Here is an 18,018-nt window from a genome sequence, read left to right on the forward strand (position 1 = left end):
CATTCATGTCATTATATACGTCTCCTTGAATTTATTTGATTTGCTCTTGCGCGGTATGGAACCAAGACCCCCCCCCCCTCCCGCGCCTGTACGCCAGTGATTGAACGTAAAGCTTCATGTAGGAAGGGTCCCTACCGGGGGTGTTATATAGAGCCATTTGAAGGTTATAAATGATGCTATACTGTCTGGGGTCTGGTGCAAAGCCCTGGTAGCTCATTTGCATAAAATTCAGCAAGCTTATTATAGCACAATGTTGTATGCAGTCCATCTTTCTTCCCGCTCTTTATTTTCAATCCTCGGCAGCCCGGTCGTGTTATTAAGTTTTGTTCTTGTCCCTTTTCTTTGTTTTAAAATTTAGCTATTGACTAATTTCAAGTTCTACCTTCATTTCCCGCTATCGTTTGCCATTTGGTCATCTTTTAATTTATTTCCCATCATGCTAGTGCATTACATAGGCCTGTTTCGGAATGATTTGTTCTTTCTCAAATGTTTCGTTCCTTTTCCCACTTTCTTTCCTTTTCCATTAAATTTTTTTATTCTTCGTTGTCATTTCACTTTTCCCTTTCCTTTTCCCCTTTCCTTCCCTTTTCCATTTCTTTCTCCCTCCATTTTCCCCCGTTTTAAAAAAATATTTTCTTGGTGAAATCCGCCAGGGGGTAGCTTGTCCACCCCTGCCCCCCCCCCCCCGCCTGTTACGCCACTGGATACAGAGATCATGATAAAAAAAAACAATGTGACACCAATGCATTACAAAAATCAGTCTTTGGTTAGTTTTTAGCTGCCGATTGGAGTAAAACTGGATTAAAATATTTTCCGCCTCCCTCCTTTTGGGGGAAGCTCGATCCGCCCCTGCAAGTAACAAAAGTGAATGCGAGCCTGAACTAAAAAGTTCACTAATTTTTATAATTTAGTATACCGGCGCCGCAGAATATCCTGGCTGTGGGCCTGGGCTATATATAATTATTGGTTTCATATTTTTAGCAGATCTGAATCCACTTCATAGATCAATTTTGTATTTTTATATGTGATTTTTAATAAAAACAATAAGGCCTAAATGGTTGCTCTCAATAGTTTTCATAATTCATTTGAATACAATTTTCTGAGTTGCTCAAAATATAGGAGGCAGTGCCATAAGCTACAAAATCAGATGTGTGTGTGTGTGTATGAGTTTTGTCAGACGTGTATCAATCAGATATGATTATTTACGTCTGGGACCGGCCTTTAACGTCACCATCCGAAAGACGTGACCAGGGCTCGAACCTCTGCATCAATTTGTAACTTCCCCACAGCTTGGATTACAGGCGCACGCCACAACGCCCAGCGTTGATAGCCGTCTCAGATTTAGTGTACGCTTAAAGACCTTAATGTCTTAAATGTGGAAATAGATTTTTTTTAATAATTAAACAAAATTATCAGGACGAATCAAACTATAGATTAAATTTCATATACATCGATCTTTTATGATTCTTCTGTTCATAATGATATCTGGAATACTTTGTAAATTGTTTAGACTATAAAAATACTCGTAATCAAGTATGAGTCTGGATAAGTAGACTAATCCGCTAATTGATTGATCGAATCGCGACCTCTCTTGCGAGCTCTCTCGATCGCTCGCTCCAGATTTTATATGGTTGCTCCATAAACAATACGCAAACCGCATAGATACCAAGAATGTGTGTGGTTAATTGGAGTGGAATTTCTGCAGATGTCGACCAAGATTAACTTGATTTCTGAGCGTTTCTTGGATTATTGACGGAATGAAATAATTGAAATTCCTTAAAAGGTGAGAACAGGCTGTATTTTCACTAATTTTGCATGGTTTTCTTTGTTTTTTGGTGTAGAAAATTGCGACATTGTGCGATATAGTCTTCATTTAGTGCCAAGCAATTTTTTTAGAGTCCCACATAGGAATTTTCGTGTAGGTCTAGGCCTAGGCCTAGTACTATTAATCAACGGGGGGGGGGGGGGTTGGTGGTATTTTGAAAAGTCTCATAACTTTCCTCATAGTCATAGATTAATATAGACCAAAAACTTCGGTCTCTGTTATGTTGGTTGCAGTTGGTTGGTTGTTCAGCTGAACCGGCGTTGGCTTCACTCACCAAATACAGAGACTGAAGACGAAGTAGTACTAGGCCTAGCGCAAACTGTAACTACAGCCCAGGGGACTCAATGGCCATATGTTTATGTATCGGATAAAACGGGGAAGTGAATTTGCACGACAGCCGAGATAAGTCACTGTTTTTGTTCCTTTTAACTTGATTTTTCTCCGTTTTTGGGCAATTAATGCCAAGAGGGAATATTAATTTGCATTTTGGTTGCGTTAATTTTCAAAATTTTTATTTGATTAAATACAAAAATTGAAGAGCCCGACGGGGGGATTTTGCATTGCAAGTCCCTTAATGGTGGCTGCACAATAGCGAGCCGTCTGTGTACGAGGAGAAATTGAAAAAAACAAAAAATGTTTAAAAAACTCGAAACAGACGGCTGCCAGCTGTCTAAGATTAATAGAGCGTTATTGGACCTCCAAATTCGTATTCTGGAAACTCTATTAGCGTTCAATCAATTAGTCAGTTTAGATTAGGCCTAGTCTTTTTTAGACCACCGCCACCTGCACCCTGGGCTTGGCCTAGCTAGTGGCATGCCTGGCCCAGTCTTGGCCAATCAAAATCAAATGCGTTCTCTCAAGTAACTAGTAAGATTAAGTTAAGATTTTAGTCTTACAACTACATGTACATGGTAGAATTAACGCACAGTGCTAGTGTCTCTTCACTCTTTACTACTTGCAGCGCAGCGTCCAGTTGCTGCAGCTGCACTTCGGCTGTGCCGCCGCGAGCTTGATACAAAGAATTTTGTTTAAAAATATTAACTAAGTAAAACATAAAAGTTTCTGCATCAGAGAATGAGATGTTTAGGTTCGTTTAATGTTGCTGAGGTTCTATTGTCTTGTCCCTCTCTCTTTCGTTTCTTGTACCTTTGCTGCTTTTCATTTTCAATTTCGAATGTGTTCTGTTTTTCCTCATAATATAAAAGCTTGAACTGTAAATAACTAAACTATTAAAGGAAACCAAATGTCAAAATAATAGTCCTATATAGACACAATACAATCATAATCAATTATGAGAGCATGGATACTACCATAACTGTAGTGTTAGCTAGCTCTAAGTAACAAGGCATCACACACATGATACATAATGAGAACAAACTACCTAGCGCCAGATGCTAACTGTAGCCTTGGAACAAGGCATCAATTATTTATATTTCAATTTGATAATTGTCTATTGTATATTTTGTAATGTTATAATGTTATCAATTTTTGTATATATACATCAAATGTGATTATATGTTACTACATGTACATGTATGTCAGTTGTATCATAATTGTAAATATGAAATTGAAAGTGGAAAAGAAAACAATTGAATTGAAAACACATATCACATCTGTAATAGATTCATGATTATAAAGGCACATATAAGCCCCCTATTTCATGGAAAAGCACAAAGGGAAGAAAACATACATACGGTAACATTATTAAACCTCAAAAGTAGTTTGGCCTAGTGCCGAGATCTAAAGTAACCAACAATTTTTTAGTTACCCGGTATTGATGTGTGTTAGGAATGCAGATGTGTCTGAATGTTGTGGGGACTGTTTGTTTGTTCGTTAAAATAATAGATTTGGATCTCGGTTTCTCAACATCAACATGCATGCATCAAATAGTACTTGTGAAACTAAAAGTTTATGAATGGAAATGTATGATATCAAACGTTTTTGTTACCATATCGAAAATTTAAAATATTGGATGTTATATGTTGATAAAAAATACTCTATTGCATGTAGTCTATCTCTGTAAAAATGTTTTCACCATGGCCATTAATTTATATTTCTCCGAATCGCAGTTTTGGTAAGACTACTGGAATGATTAATATCTCTTGCACCTTTTAAGCAGTACTCACAATCGAAGAAGAATAAATTTAAAATGCTTATGATATATGTATGAAAATAAAACGGGGTTTTTTTTTAGAATAAGACTAGGCTAAATGGTACAAAACAAATTAATTATAATACCGTAAGGGCACTAGTATTCAACCCGGCATAATTCAAAGATTTTGACATATTTCCAAAAATATTTAGAAATATGGAAACTATCTTAATTTCATACCTTTGTTATTTCCAGGGTAATCTGTTGTCGGTATTTTCTTTATCAATCTGTCGACTGTATGCACGTAGGATCGAATTATGCGCCGATGGCCTTTTGCACTGAATTGCACTATTATTCAACCTAGTGAGGATAGATGCAAATCTCAGAAGGGTTTATATTGGTAAATTAGATCTAGATCTATGTAAGTCTCTGGCTTTGATTAATTCCCTGTTTGGTCTCATCTCAAATGGTCTAGTCCATAGTCGGATGGGACAAGGGCAGATTGAGAGACAGGACCATCTTTCATCGCTAGGTTGAATACTAGTGCAGACGGGTTGAATACTAGTGCAAAAAACCGTCGCCGTATAATTTGATCGCCCGCGCACACAGTCGACTGGTTGAAGAAAAAAATAACGGAAAAAGAATAACCAGCATTTGCTCTTAGAAATAAGATGGGTCTGAAATTCAGGTAAATTCTATGTTTCTATATATTTGAGGAAACTCTCCAAACGGGTTGAATACTAGTGCCCTTACGGTACTTGTTATAAGTATAATAGAATATATTTACATGATAGAATTTAAAATGTGACTTCTATTTTATTTACATGTACAGAAGTAACCAGATAATTACGTCATTTGGTGAAGAATGGTCATTTTCTAGCTGGTTTTAACACCAGACGTCAGCTGCATGTAATGATTAACAATGGAGGAAAATGGTGAGGAGAGAACCATGACTCCGAGCATCCCAGAATCTAACGATGATGCAACCAATGAGATTAGTCAGCCTGGAGAACCTCAGACAGAGGAGGAGTTAGAACGACTGATAGACAAGGAGCTGGAAGATGTGGGGAAAGATGAGTCCGAGGTAAGAACCGGTTCCCGGGGGGGGGGGGGATGCAACCTAGCCTGTCAAGAGCTTTTGTCAGTAATAAATGGTTTAGGTAGAGTGAACTACATGTACATGTATGTTATCTCTAAGTCTGTAACTGAAAAAGCATTTGAGGATTTTTCTTTTAAAAAATGGTGAAAACCTAAAAGTGACGGGTGTGACTACATGTACATATGTATTTTTCACATCATTCCCAATAGCAACTGATTTTCAAAGGCTTCTTTTTTTCTTTTTTTTTTCCATAAAGATTTTAACCATGTGGTTGCCTTTCTCTTGACCCTTGGTTCATTTTTATATTCCATGATTAGAAAGTTGCTGTTTAATTGATGAAAAGTGTTTCAAGTGATAAATTTAAGATTATCCCATCAAATAAAAGTCAAGGTAATATTCTGCTTGTTTTGATGATCTCTCCAATTAATTTATAATGTAGTTTATACAACCGCGTAGCCAGGTTTTCATTTTGGAGGGGGCGGTAAATGCACGCGAAGCGTGGCAACACTTACAGAGCGCGCGAAGCGCGCTCCCTAGGGGGAGTTTCCCCCTCCCGCGCGAAGCGCGAAGATTTTAGTGTTTCATAAATTAAAATGAAAAGGAGCCGTTTCTCTTGTCTCTAGTACCTCCAATTCGGTTGACTATATTGCGATTTTGAACCTTGTTTTCAAATGATTGTGAATGCACAAGAGGTATACAATGGAGGAAATTAAAATGGTAATAACTCCGCGCGAAGCGCGGAAGCTAAAGCGTTTTATCAATTTTTCTTGCCATAAAAAGGGTCCCAAGAAAAGGGTTTTCTCAAAGATATATTGAATACTTTCTTTGGAAAGATCAGATTTGATTACAAACAATTAAGCAACAGTGCATATTTTTAACTCGCAAAACAGAGGAGAAGATTGGTAGAGGAAGATATTCCTCGCAGAGCAATGAAACTCTGAAATTTCAAAGGGCGGACGTTTCATCAAATGTAGATGAATACCCAATCGGCTCTAATTAAATTGATTTTCTAAGATTATTGAACTTCATTACAAGGAAAATAGTGTGCAAAAAGTTGAAACTTCTGCGATTTATTGAAACTATCTATATATAAAAAGGATGCCTAATTTTTTTACTTATCCTGAAGCGCTTCATTTTAAATATAAAGAAACTTAAGTGTCAGTCAAAATTTCAAACTGAGGGCGCAAAACAGGACAGGAGATGAATGTATACAGGGAAATGACATGAAATTTAATACAATTTGATAAAAAAATATTGTACTTTTTTATTTAATACGACACGAATTTCATACCTTCCTCTTTTTAAATTAGGAACCTGTTTGCCCCAAAATTATGGTTGTTTAGTAACGAGCTGAAAAGCGGGAGAAGTTGACTTTATGGAGGTGACGGCAGAAACTGATCAGTTTCTGCAGATTTTACCCGCCCGGAGCCGACCAGACCCAGAAGTTGCGCGATCAATTGAAAAAAAAGATAACTTCATATATTTACTTCGGCCTAACCCTACTCAAATTCACGCCCTAATGTATACAATTTTAACTTTAACTGGCAAGAAGCACATAGCTGAGGTGGAAAAACACGGTTAGAGAAAAGGTGGGGGAAACAATGGAGAACTTCAATATTGTCATCTCACCGCGCGCAGCGCGGGAGCAAAATTCATATATAAATTTAGAGCAAGAAGAGTGAAGGAGTTTCTCTTTTGAGAAAAAAATTAAGAATAAAAAGAAAAAAAAACACAAAGCTACCTTCCTTTCTTCCCTTTCCTCCTTCCCTTTTCCTTTTCTCCTCTCTTTTTCCTTTTTTTTTCTTTTTGGGGACGTTTTGGGGGGGGGGGGCGACCGCCCCCACCGCCCCCCCCCCCTGGCTACGCGCCTGAGTTTATACAAGCAAAAATTTATTTTTGAGTACATGTATACATGTGCAAAAAGAGTAATGCACTGAGTATCATCTTTGGTAAAGGTTTGTTGCACTTGCACTGTACTATCTTTATGCCATTGAGCGAACAATGAGTGCAATAAATACACTAAAAGCTCAGGGTTAGGGTCAAATGAGTTAACTGAGCTGAAAACTGCTTTAGTTTATATTTCTATGGCAGTATTAGTGTCTAGAATCTTTAAGGAAACATCTGAAACTTTCTTATCTGCCACCACCCAAATTGAAGAATTCTATAAAAGTGATTCTCATTGGTACAGGTTTTACAATCAAATCATGTTTCACATCCCTATGTTGTATTAAAACCTTTACAACATGGCTCTAAAGATTTTATAATTTGATGATCAGTCTATAAATATTATGAATGATACCTCGTTGTATAATATTCCTTCGTATTATTTTGGTCATACATGTATGCTGAGACAAATATATTGGGAATCGCTCAAGGGAAAAATATGAAATTTTCTTTAGAGCACTATAATGTTCGGAATTCTTCATGAGAAGTCATCGAGAGGCAAATAAGTTTATTGACTTAGCTATGAAAATGTTTGCATCTTATATTGGATTAAAAGCAACTAATAAACACAACATGGTAAACAAATTGTTATAAAGTAGAGAAAATAGCCTTATCTGTAAAACACACTGCCAGGTTATATAAACACCTTGAGCTCTTCATGTACATTCAGCATAATGCAGCCATGTCTCAGTGTTATTTCTAAGAATGTATACATGTATATATGGCGCATTGCATTATGTAGTACACAGTATGACTCACATGAAAATTCTCATCATTTATCATCAACATTGTCCTGTAAACTGAAAGAGAGACAGACCTCACAAAAGAGAACACAAAGGATCACCATGCCTCCACTATCACTCCCTTTTGTAAAGCATCTGCAAACAGGCTTTTAATCCAGCACTCAATAAGCTGGCCAGACAATAGTCGATTTTTCAATTGCTTTTATTGAGTCAAAGGAGTTCTATTGGTTTTGGGGAGCATTGGGAAGCATAGCTGCTTCTACAAATAATGCATGCACTGCCAGACACTGTTTATTCCAAATATAGTCAAGGATCCATATTAGGCCTATGGTTTAAATTTACATACAGTATGGCATGTGATTATATTGTGTTGCCATGGAAATAAGAGTATCAACTTCATCTTCAAAATTTTGAGGATGGGCAAAAACCTAACATTATAGACGGTAAGATGTTACACAGCAACAGACAAAGGCAGGTGATAGAAGATATGTGGTTGTGTTTACTGATGTGATTTGTTAAAATGTAGGCCTACCATACAGTATACATTAAAAACCCTATTTTTAATAACATGTATATAAATTTTTGGTTCATGACATATGTTTATCACAAGAAGAAAAGATGCGACAAGTTTCAATTTGTCCTTTCATTATTCACATCAACACTCATTATTAGCCATTAATTGCATGTATGGTAGTGGATCGTATTACCGAACACTTTTCATGAATTTCATCATATCAAACACATTATTCCAATAAAATTCACCAAACTTTCACCATAAATACACAAATACCTACAAAATATAAACATGCAGAAATTTTGCCGAAATTGTTTTTCATTTTTACGACATCAGCTTCCAATCGGACCCCTCTTCGCAAGTGAAATATTTTGGTCACTTGAAAAGGTATCGTATTACCGAACGTGTGTTTTCTATGGGAAAAGTTGGGAAAACAGCAAAGTCACTGATGAGCTATTTTGACCATATTTTATTGTTTTGAGGATATAAAGACTTCGAAATTGTGTTTTTGATAATTTTTCATCATTTTTCTATTTAAGTTCCCTTTGGAAGGAAGTTGCAAAGGTTTGAGCGTATTTGATTATTTTCTGACGCATATGATGCGCGCGTTCGGTAATACAAGGCCGGTCGGTAATACAATCACTCACTATACACTCCTGTAAATGTTTTACAAACTGAACAAAGTGCAAAATTTCACTCATGTCACTCTTCTAATAGTGACCCAAGAAATTATGATTTATCATTCACCCATTAGCAAACACCAACACCTGTGAAAAAGAGCATTTTCCTCCCGCTGACATGCAAAAACATTTTCCAGAGTACTGTATGTGTGTTTATCAGCTACATGTATCACCAAGGGTGTTCTCTGTTGCCATAGCAACCTTATGACAGCACTCTGTAAATTAATTTAGATCCCAGATGTGGTCTAATGGCTAATGGCAAGTAATTTCATATGTCACCCTTTCACAGACAATAGACAATAGTGCAATATCAATCAAACATTTTGATGCGGAGAGCTGCCTCTTCTTTATTGTATGCAAACTCCAACCTTTAAAGGCCAATTTAATTTCAGCTTATTAATTTTACTGGATTATTATTTTTTATGACTGCATGGCCACATTAATTTTGCTGAATTAAAGAGTTCTTCATTGTATTCAGTATATCAAAATTTGAATATAGCGTACTCTTTCTGTGTGCCGCATTTGGTATTTGACGTTAGAGTTTTTATATGGATAATTTTTCAGAATTTAACTACAAACATCAATGTAAAAGATAATTTTTTTCCAACTTTTATTGATTTTTTTATTCACTTTTTGGAAAATAAATATTTTTGGATTGTTTATTTGTTATTAATGTAACATTAACAGCATCACAAAGTGTTGAGAGTATCCCTGCAAAAAAAATGAATTGATGATGCTTTTCTTTCCAGACTACAGCCATGGTTCATGAAAATTACCATTAACAATTAAAAATGGAATTCTAAAAAAAGAAAAGTTTTGAGACGTTTTGCTTTAATTTATTACTCTGGCATAATTGTTTGGGTTTTTTGCTTGATTTTGTATCATTTTATTTCAATATTCATAAAGGATCAGATGACATATAAAATAAAATGATTACATAGTAGTTTACAAACACAACAATGGAAGTAAAAGTAGCCCAGGTCCTGGCTTATTACTGCCGAGGCATGATACAAGATAGAAAAGAGAACAGAATAATATAGCAAAGATCTTGGTTGCGATTAATCTCGTAATAAATTCTTTAATCTATAGTAAAAATAAATAAATCATGTTAACAAGTTAACATATGAACAAGCGATTTACTCTTAATTGATGCACAATAGTTATTAATTTTATTGGTATTATACATGCATTTGGTATCATCGTCATTAATATTGTTTATTTGTATAACTGCTTTTTTGATTTTTTACTATATTAATATTATTGTTAATATTATTGTTTTATTTTTATTTTGTTATTATCATATTGTTTTCATTGTCATTATATCTATTAATAAAAATACTTTAAATCATTGTCTTCAACGTGATACTCATTTATTTCTTAACGTAATCAATATTATTTTAGAGAAGTTGCCAAATAGAAAAAGGAAAGAAATACTTGTATAGGTCTAATTATAAAACAGGTAATTGGATCTAGAAGTTTAAAAAAGAGGGATATTTTTGATGATTTTTGGAATTTTAATGTGACCATTTGAAATATTTTTTTATAGATAAGAATTAAGTGTATAATTTTAGAAATTATTTGATTGTAAGTTTGATAACATTGCTCCAATTAAAATTTGCCTCTTTTTTTCTCTTCAATATTTGAACAGTCACCTGACGAGAAGGAGAAGAGACTTGATGCCCAGCAGAGGGAGATTGATGAAGAGCTTAGAAAACTCAGAGAGGAACTAGAGATGGACTCTACGTCTCCAGATGACATGGGTCCAGAGTATGACATCGCTGCACGTGTCAAGCAACTCAATGAGGAGTTGGCCAAAGAGGGTCCCATCCAGGAAAAGAAAAACAGGAAAGTTAACTTCCCGGAGAATGTCATTAGCATGGCTGTTCCACCTGAAGAATATCCAGAGGAGAAGAAAGATTGTGAGGGAGAGAAAGAAGGGGAGAGCAAAGCGGATGGACAATCAGTGCCTGTGAATGATGATGGTTCGGATACACCCCAAGCAGTACGGGAAGGTTGGGGTACTCCAGAAAATGGGACGAACAGAGATGCAGTTGCTGAACAAAAGCAGGAAAATGCTGAAGCGGAGAAGCATATTGGTAGCAGTAGTGGACAAGAGGACATTGAGTTGGTGTCTCCCAGTCCTTCAGAATCTCTCCCAAATAGGACTGAGGGTGATTCTGGAAAGCCAAGTGATACAAACACTGGTGTTACTGAACAAAGTAAGGTTATTGATCCTCCGGTTGCTCAACATCCAGTTGTTAACAGGCATGAGAGCTTAGAGGATGGTGCCACTCCCCAGGACAATCAGAAGGACACTCTGCCATATGATGCACCTGATGGGACTGTCAATAGTTCTGATAGCGGTGGTGTTCATGTGAGCAGCAGCAGTGATCCAAATGATTTGGAGGTGGAGAGATTGACTTTTAGGCCTCAAGTACAGAACAATAGACTGGTAGGCCAAAACAACAGGCAGGGAGAGGAGATGAACGCAACAAAGGGAGAAGGGGAAGAAGAATTTGTGCTTGTGGAGCGTGGTGGGAAGTTCTATCATGTGCACGTCAATGACCTCAGTCCAGAGGAAAGACAATTTCTTGGGTTACAGGAGAGTCCTAGGCAATCAGACAGTAATTCTCAACTACCAGCGGTGCAGCCCAGGCCCCCTCAGAAACCACGCCCCGCAACAGCTACTGGAGGTGGGGCTAGGGTCGGAAACCAGAAGCCATCACCCCGACGAGCCATGTCGGCTAAAACTCAGAAGGAGTACGATCGACAAGATCGTCACGGGGCGATCTACGAGGAGCCTTTTGGGAATGCCCGTTCCAGGTATGGCATGACGCCGGAGCAGAAGGAGTTCAGACGAGAGCAGGCTCGCCTTAAGATGCAGAGGATGAGGGAGGAGAAGGAAAGAGAAGAACAGGAGAAAAGGGAGAAAGAAGAGTTGTCAGAATCAATCTTCAAGGCTTGGGTGGAGAAGAAGAAGGAGGAGATCGCTCAACAGAAGAAGGAAGAGAGGGACAGAAAAAGGGCAGAACTTGAAAACAAGGTAAGATGAACATTTCACATGCCAATGCTGTTAATCTCACTAAAAGGCCAAGTCTATCCATAAAGAAATTGATTTTAATAAATTAAGAAAATTTAATAACCATATTGTTGACGAAATCATAAAAGTTGGATGTGAAATTAAAAAGCTACAACATTTTCGAAATTTGCATAATTACACAAAGCAGTTATATGCTCATCCTGATCAGTATTAAAATGAGGGAATCAATTATATTATATAGGTTATGTAGATTCGAATCAGTGATAGGTCAATACGCCATCACGTGACCATAGCTGCGAAGATTGCATTTGTTATATTCTAGGTTTTGACGTCACCTCAGTGAATATACATGTAACTGTGGTGTTATATTCAGTCAGGTGATGACATTCGCTGCTTTATACATATTGCGTAATCTTATAGTTTACTTGATGTATGTCTTAGTGTTTATGCGTCGATTGCATGAAGAGTGCGCTTGCTGTATTTTTCCAAAAAAATTTCTGTTATGACGTAGATGGATCAGAGCTACAGCAAGAATTTTAGGTTTATCATACATGTAAAGCCAGGTGACAAATGCAGTCTCTGAGTGATGGCGAATCTACATGATGGACTAAATAATATATAAACAGATATTGCCTCATCCATCTTTTTAATAAACAACTTCCCCTCTGAAGAATATTTTCCCTCAGCTCTCAGTGTTTCAGGCAAAATAAAATCTCTTGGGGAAAATATAACTCCGTCAACCTTCAGGGATATGAATTCTGTTATATTCAATCTCTAGGTAAGCAATATCTGTATAATGTTACCCACCCACTAGAGTTTCATTCTGTTTATTATGAGATATTAGATATATCTTAGTGCTTACTTTATTCTCATGTTTTAAGCAAGGTTTGATTCCTCTATCTGTTCTTGTGATTTTTTATTGTTGCAACCTATTGTGACTCAATAGAGAGTTTCCTTATCATAAAAATTGCAAAACTTGAAATATTGAATTACGTTTGATCTTTGGTTTTCTCCATCTTGCTTTAATATTTGCATCAGGAGGAGAGGTTTCCAGAGGAGGCATTCAAAGCTTGGCTTGAGAGGAAAAAGAACCAGAAAAGAGCAGAATCTAACGTCAAACAGCAGTTATCAGAGGAACAGAAGCAGGCCTATTTCATGCGCAGCAGAGAAGATTGTGAGAGGGCTTTCAGGGAGTAAGTTTCTTCTTCCGTTTCAGTACAGACTACATTTCGTGTATATTTGTAAAGTTGTACTATTTGTTGGGGACCGACAGGTGCAGTTCACTAGATGAACACCCTACATGTACATTTGATCAAATAGTGTATTGGTTTTAGCATGCAGAGGTTTTGACTACACGGGGCCAACGTTGCATCCTTTCTGATGGATGGTGTGTTCTCCAACTGCATTCACACCTGCACTGAATACAGTAATGAGGCTCAAAAATACACAGTGCTGTAGGTTTTACAGCATGAACGGGACTCAAACGATCTTATCCAAAACCGGCGCTCTAACCTATCCAATTAACTGAGCCACGCTGCCTCTATGGATTGATTATTGTAAAACCTCATTCATATATGACTCGGTAATGCTTACTAACCATTTTAATAACATTCATACAGGATGAGACAAATTGTGATTATTATTTTGTTTGACATCAAGTGCCAGGGAGGCAAAAAGGGAACTGAAGATTTCTCCTCTTTGATAGAACTGATCGGGGTGTGTCAATTGACCACTTAAATGAGGTTACCCTGATTTTTTTACTCTTGCAATTGAGCCCATTAGGAAAGTGTATTTGGCCCATTTGAAATGCATAAATCAGAAAAGAAGTATAGCACATTTGTAGTAATTATCTTTTAATTTTGTTTTGCTATTAGATGGAAGAAGTCCAAGAATGCTAGTCTTCGAGAGGCCCGGTCCATGAGCCGTGCTGAGGCCCTGGAAACAAAGAAGAGGGCCCGCCAATCTCGCAAGTCACGAAACTTGGCCAAGGCACTTGAGGTGGCACAGAACTACCGTTACACCGAGTACTATGGCTACAGGTTTTAGAAAGCACAAGACTATATACGCCGATACTATGGCGACTGGTGTTGAATTGCAAAGGATTGTACACTAAATACTTTGGGTACTGGTTTGAGATAACTCCAGGCTACCATTACAGAGATTACCATAGCTACATGTGTTATCAGATAGCACAGGACTATACACAAAGTACTGTGGCGATGTGGCTTAGATGTCACAGGAATACACACCTTGTGCTGTGGTGACCAGGGGTGGTATTCTGAGATCCATTTTATCTCAGATAAAATAAAATATTTTATCTCCGTTAAAATCAGTGAGATAAAATACCCTTAAAATCTCTATGAATTGGTATTCTGAGAACAATTTTATCTTCATTTTATCTCTGTAAGACACACCTATATTTCAATCATTATCCAATTAGAAACGCGCTTTTATAGCTCTCTCATATCACTCAACCAATTGAAATCCATTCCACTAGAAGGTGTGGCAAAGGAGTGAGATTGCATCAATTTATTGACTTCAAATACGCTTGCGTGTCTATCAGAGATTTCTTTTTAACAAAACTGACAATACTCTCAAATTTTAAAAAAAATCTATTTCGCATCTTTTCAAGCATCATTTCAAAGACAATATTAGTTAAGAAAAGTCTTATGAAATACTTCCCGATTGTACAGGAATAACTTTACAGGAATAACTTTAAGATGTTGTTCTCAATGAATATATCATATTTCTTTTATTTCATGTCAACATTTGGAGTTAATTCACCTAGAAATATTGACAAAAACAAAGTCGCGGAGTTAAAATAGCCCTACCCTCTTTTAAGTTTATTTTATTTTTTTCTTCAGAGTAACTTGGGCGCAAGCACATTACCCGCGTTGCAATGACCAGATATGCAATGGGTATGTCTACGCAGCCACTGCTTTGTTGCGTATCATCATAGATAGGCAAGATAAAATTCCTACGCAAGATAAAATTTTAAATTTTATCTGAGAGATAAAATGTTATCTCAGACTACCAATTTCATTTTAAGAAAAAAATAAAATATTTTAAAGATAAAATGACCTCAGAATACCGCCCCAGTTTTACAAGTAGATCACAGTATATGAATACATGTACTTTTGTTACTGGTTTTAGATGGCACCAATCTACCATTAAAGAGAGTGGTGTTACGTCTATATAGTATAGGACTTTAATCCAAGTTCTATGGCAACAGGTGTTAGATAGCAAAGGTCTATACATGTATACCAAATGTTTTACAGCAGGCATTAGATATTGCAGAACTACATAAATCCACCCAGTACTAGAGCTGCATTTTTTTTAGTCAGGCTTACATGTATTCTTTACAGTCCAACAACAAAAAGCTATCATGTCATTGTACTAGAAAACTACTGAAGTTGGTAATCTTATTCTTACTGACATGGCAGAGTTTATACACAAGATATTTTTTATATGTATTTAATATTGTTTTATTTTAGATCTGTGTGGTGATTTGTGGATTTTCAAATTATGTACACTTCATGAGCTATCTGTGAAAAATACAGGGATGAAGAATATTTGTAATGTGTTGCTTGTTATACATGTAAGGGCAGTTCTGTGCAATCAATGGCTCATCCTTTAAGCCGTATGATTAAAAGCTGCATTTGTCACCATAATTGCCTTTGAATTCTGGTAAATTGATGATCGCATCAGATTCGGGGAGTAAGTTTGATTTGAATTCAAAGATAAATCAAAGGCAAAGAAAAAATGCAATTATGTTGTAAAGGATACATTGCCCAGAATTACCCATCCAAATCTGACCTGTAGTATTCTGAAAGCAGTTTTGCATTGGAAAATAATAGGGCAAACTGTGACATTGAGTTCCAAGACTGCTGATCCTATCTATTGTTTTCATTTGTTTTGGTTGTCATTGTCACAGTCATTCTAACTGATTCTCAAGTCCAGCTGTTAAGTTATTGATTATAATACCCTCTTTCATCCTTAAAAGATATAACTCGGGCTGTACAATATGGATATTGTATTGAGATATTGAAACTTCAGTTAATAGACTATACTGACTCCATGACTTTTTCACACAAGAAATCTACTTTGAAATGTTATAAAACACAGACATTATCTTTAATAAGCCAATCTAACTCTCTGAAGTCCCAGACAGAGGGTAATAAAATTGTAATCTTCTAATCTCTACCAATATTTTTATCTCATCTCCACACATTGCTATATTGCCATATTTTTTTTTTACAGTTGGTGATAATCAAATACCCACCTATATAAAATATTGTGCAACCCTAGATACAAAAACCCTGTTTTCAGAATACTGTATTACATGTACCCCCAAATTTATCCCAGAATTTATGTCATACTTGTGTGTTATCCATCACCTTGAAAATATATTTCTATTGTATTTATACTTGAACTTGTAATTCTATTATAAGTATATTGTGAGACAAAGTACAGGAAGAATCAAATTTGATATTGTATCTAAATGTTATACACATAGTTGTAGCTTCCAATGTAGATGTATGAGCAAGCAAATTGATCTCTATGCATGATGTAGAATGCCATATCAATTAAGATTAATGCGTCTACATTTTGGAAAAAAAGTGCATTGATTATAATTATAGTTCTAACAATTATAGTTTCAACAATCGTTTATTAGTAGACTGCCATTGATGATTTACCTTAAGATGAAAGTATACAAGGGCTATATTTCATAAGGTTATTCCTAAGTTACACATGACTTCACGCATGACTGGTTACCAGGCGGGATTTCTAAAGTTGTTTGTAAAATTACAAATAACTTTATGCATGACTGGAACATGTTATTAGCTGCAAAGTCAGCTATACAGTGCGTATCAAAAAAAGTTTACACTTTGAAAAAGCTCTGGGAATTAAAAAATGTACAACATGTGGGTAATTTTTGGACATATAATCTTGGGTTAGGGTCTCATCTATCACATAAAAGTAAAAGTTTTGACAGAATGTTACACTTGAGTGAGCACTGTCCATTTTTGTAAAGCTCGCAGAAATCTGTTTGCACAGAAATGCTCGTTTTCACGCTGTGTCAAGGGGAAAGGGCGAAATCAAACTTACCCTGCGAAACATTTTTCATACATTTCCCTTGCACTTTTAGTCAATTGAAATGAAACGGATACATTTAACCATTTTGTAACAATTGTCCACCTAAATTGAAATTTCAACACTTAGTAATCACAACCTTTACCATTTTTGTGCCAGCAGGATCTGAGGACATAAGTGAATCTGAAGAAAAGTTAAAATCAGACATCTCTAGCATTTTTTCACTAAGTTTTTGTCTCACCTGCATAGCAGAGTGAGACTATAGGCGCCGCTTTTCCGACGGCGACGGCGGCGGCGGCGTCAACATCAAATCTTAACCTGAGGTTAAGTTTTTGAAATGACATCATAACGTAGAAAGTATATGGACCTAGTTCATGAAACTTGGCCATAAGGTTAATCAAGTATTACTGAACATCCTATTAGAGTTTCATGTCACATGACCAAGGTCAAAGGTCATTTAGGGTCAATGAACTTAGACCATGTTGGATGAATCAACATCGAAATCTTAACCGGAGGTTAAGTTTTTGAAATGTCATCATAACTTAGAAAATATATGGACCTAGTTCATGAAACTTGGACATAAGGTTAATCAAGTATCACTGAACATCCTGCATGAGTTTCACGTCACATGACCAAGGTCAAAGGTCATTTAGGGTCAATGAACTTTGGCCGAATTGGGGATATCTGTTGAATTCCCATCATAACTTTGAAAGTTTATGGATCTGATTCATGAAACTTGGACATAATAGTAACCAAGCATCACTGAACATTTTGTGCAAGTTTCAGGTCTCATGATTAAGGTCAAAGGTCATTTAGGGTCAATGAACTTTGGCCGAATTGTGGGTATCTGTTGAATTACCATCATAACTTTGAAAGTTTATTGATCTAGTTCATTAAACTTGGACATTAAAGTAATCAAGTATCACTGAACATCCTGTGCGTGTTTCAGGTCACATGACCAAGGTCAAAGGTCAATGAACTTTGGCC

The 18,018-nt window shown here is 36.4% G+C and overlaps 1 protein-coding gene across 1 annotated transcript; it reads left to right on the plus strand.

The window, feature by feature from the left end:
- Positions 1-1,632: 1,632 nt before the first annotated feature.
- On the plus strand, positions 1,633-14,291 carry LOC121413473 (coiled-coil domain-containing protein 181-like). Its single transcript, XM_041606295.1, has 5 exons — positions 1,633-1,783; positions 4,750-5,001; positions 10,546-11,940; positions 12,976-13,130; positions 13,812-14,291. Exons 2-5 carry the CDS (start codon positions 4,840-4,842, stop codon positions 13,981-13,983), a joined length of 1,884 nt encoding a protein of 627 aa, XP_041462229.1. The 5' UTR covers positions 1,633-1,783; positions 4,750-4,839; the 3' UTR covers positions 13,984-14,291.
- Positions 14,292-18,018: the final 3,727 nt, after the last annotated feature.

Source organism: Lytechinus variegatus, chromosome 4 (genome assembly GCF_018143015.1).
Source record: "Lytechinus variegatus isolate NC3 chromosome 4, Lvar_3.0, whole genome shotgun sequence".
In the NCBI taxonomy this organism is placed as follows: domain Eukaryota; kingdom Metazoa; phylum Echinodermata; class Echinoidea; order Temnopleuroida; family Toxopneustidae; genus Lytechinus; species Lytechinus variegatus.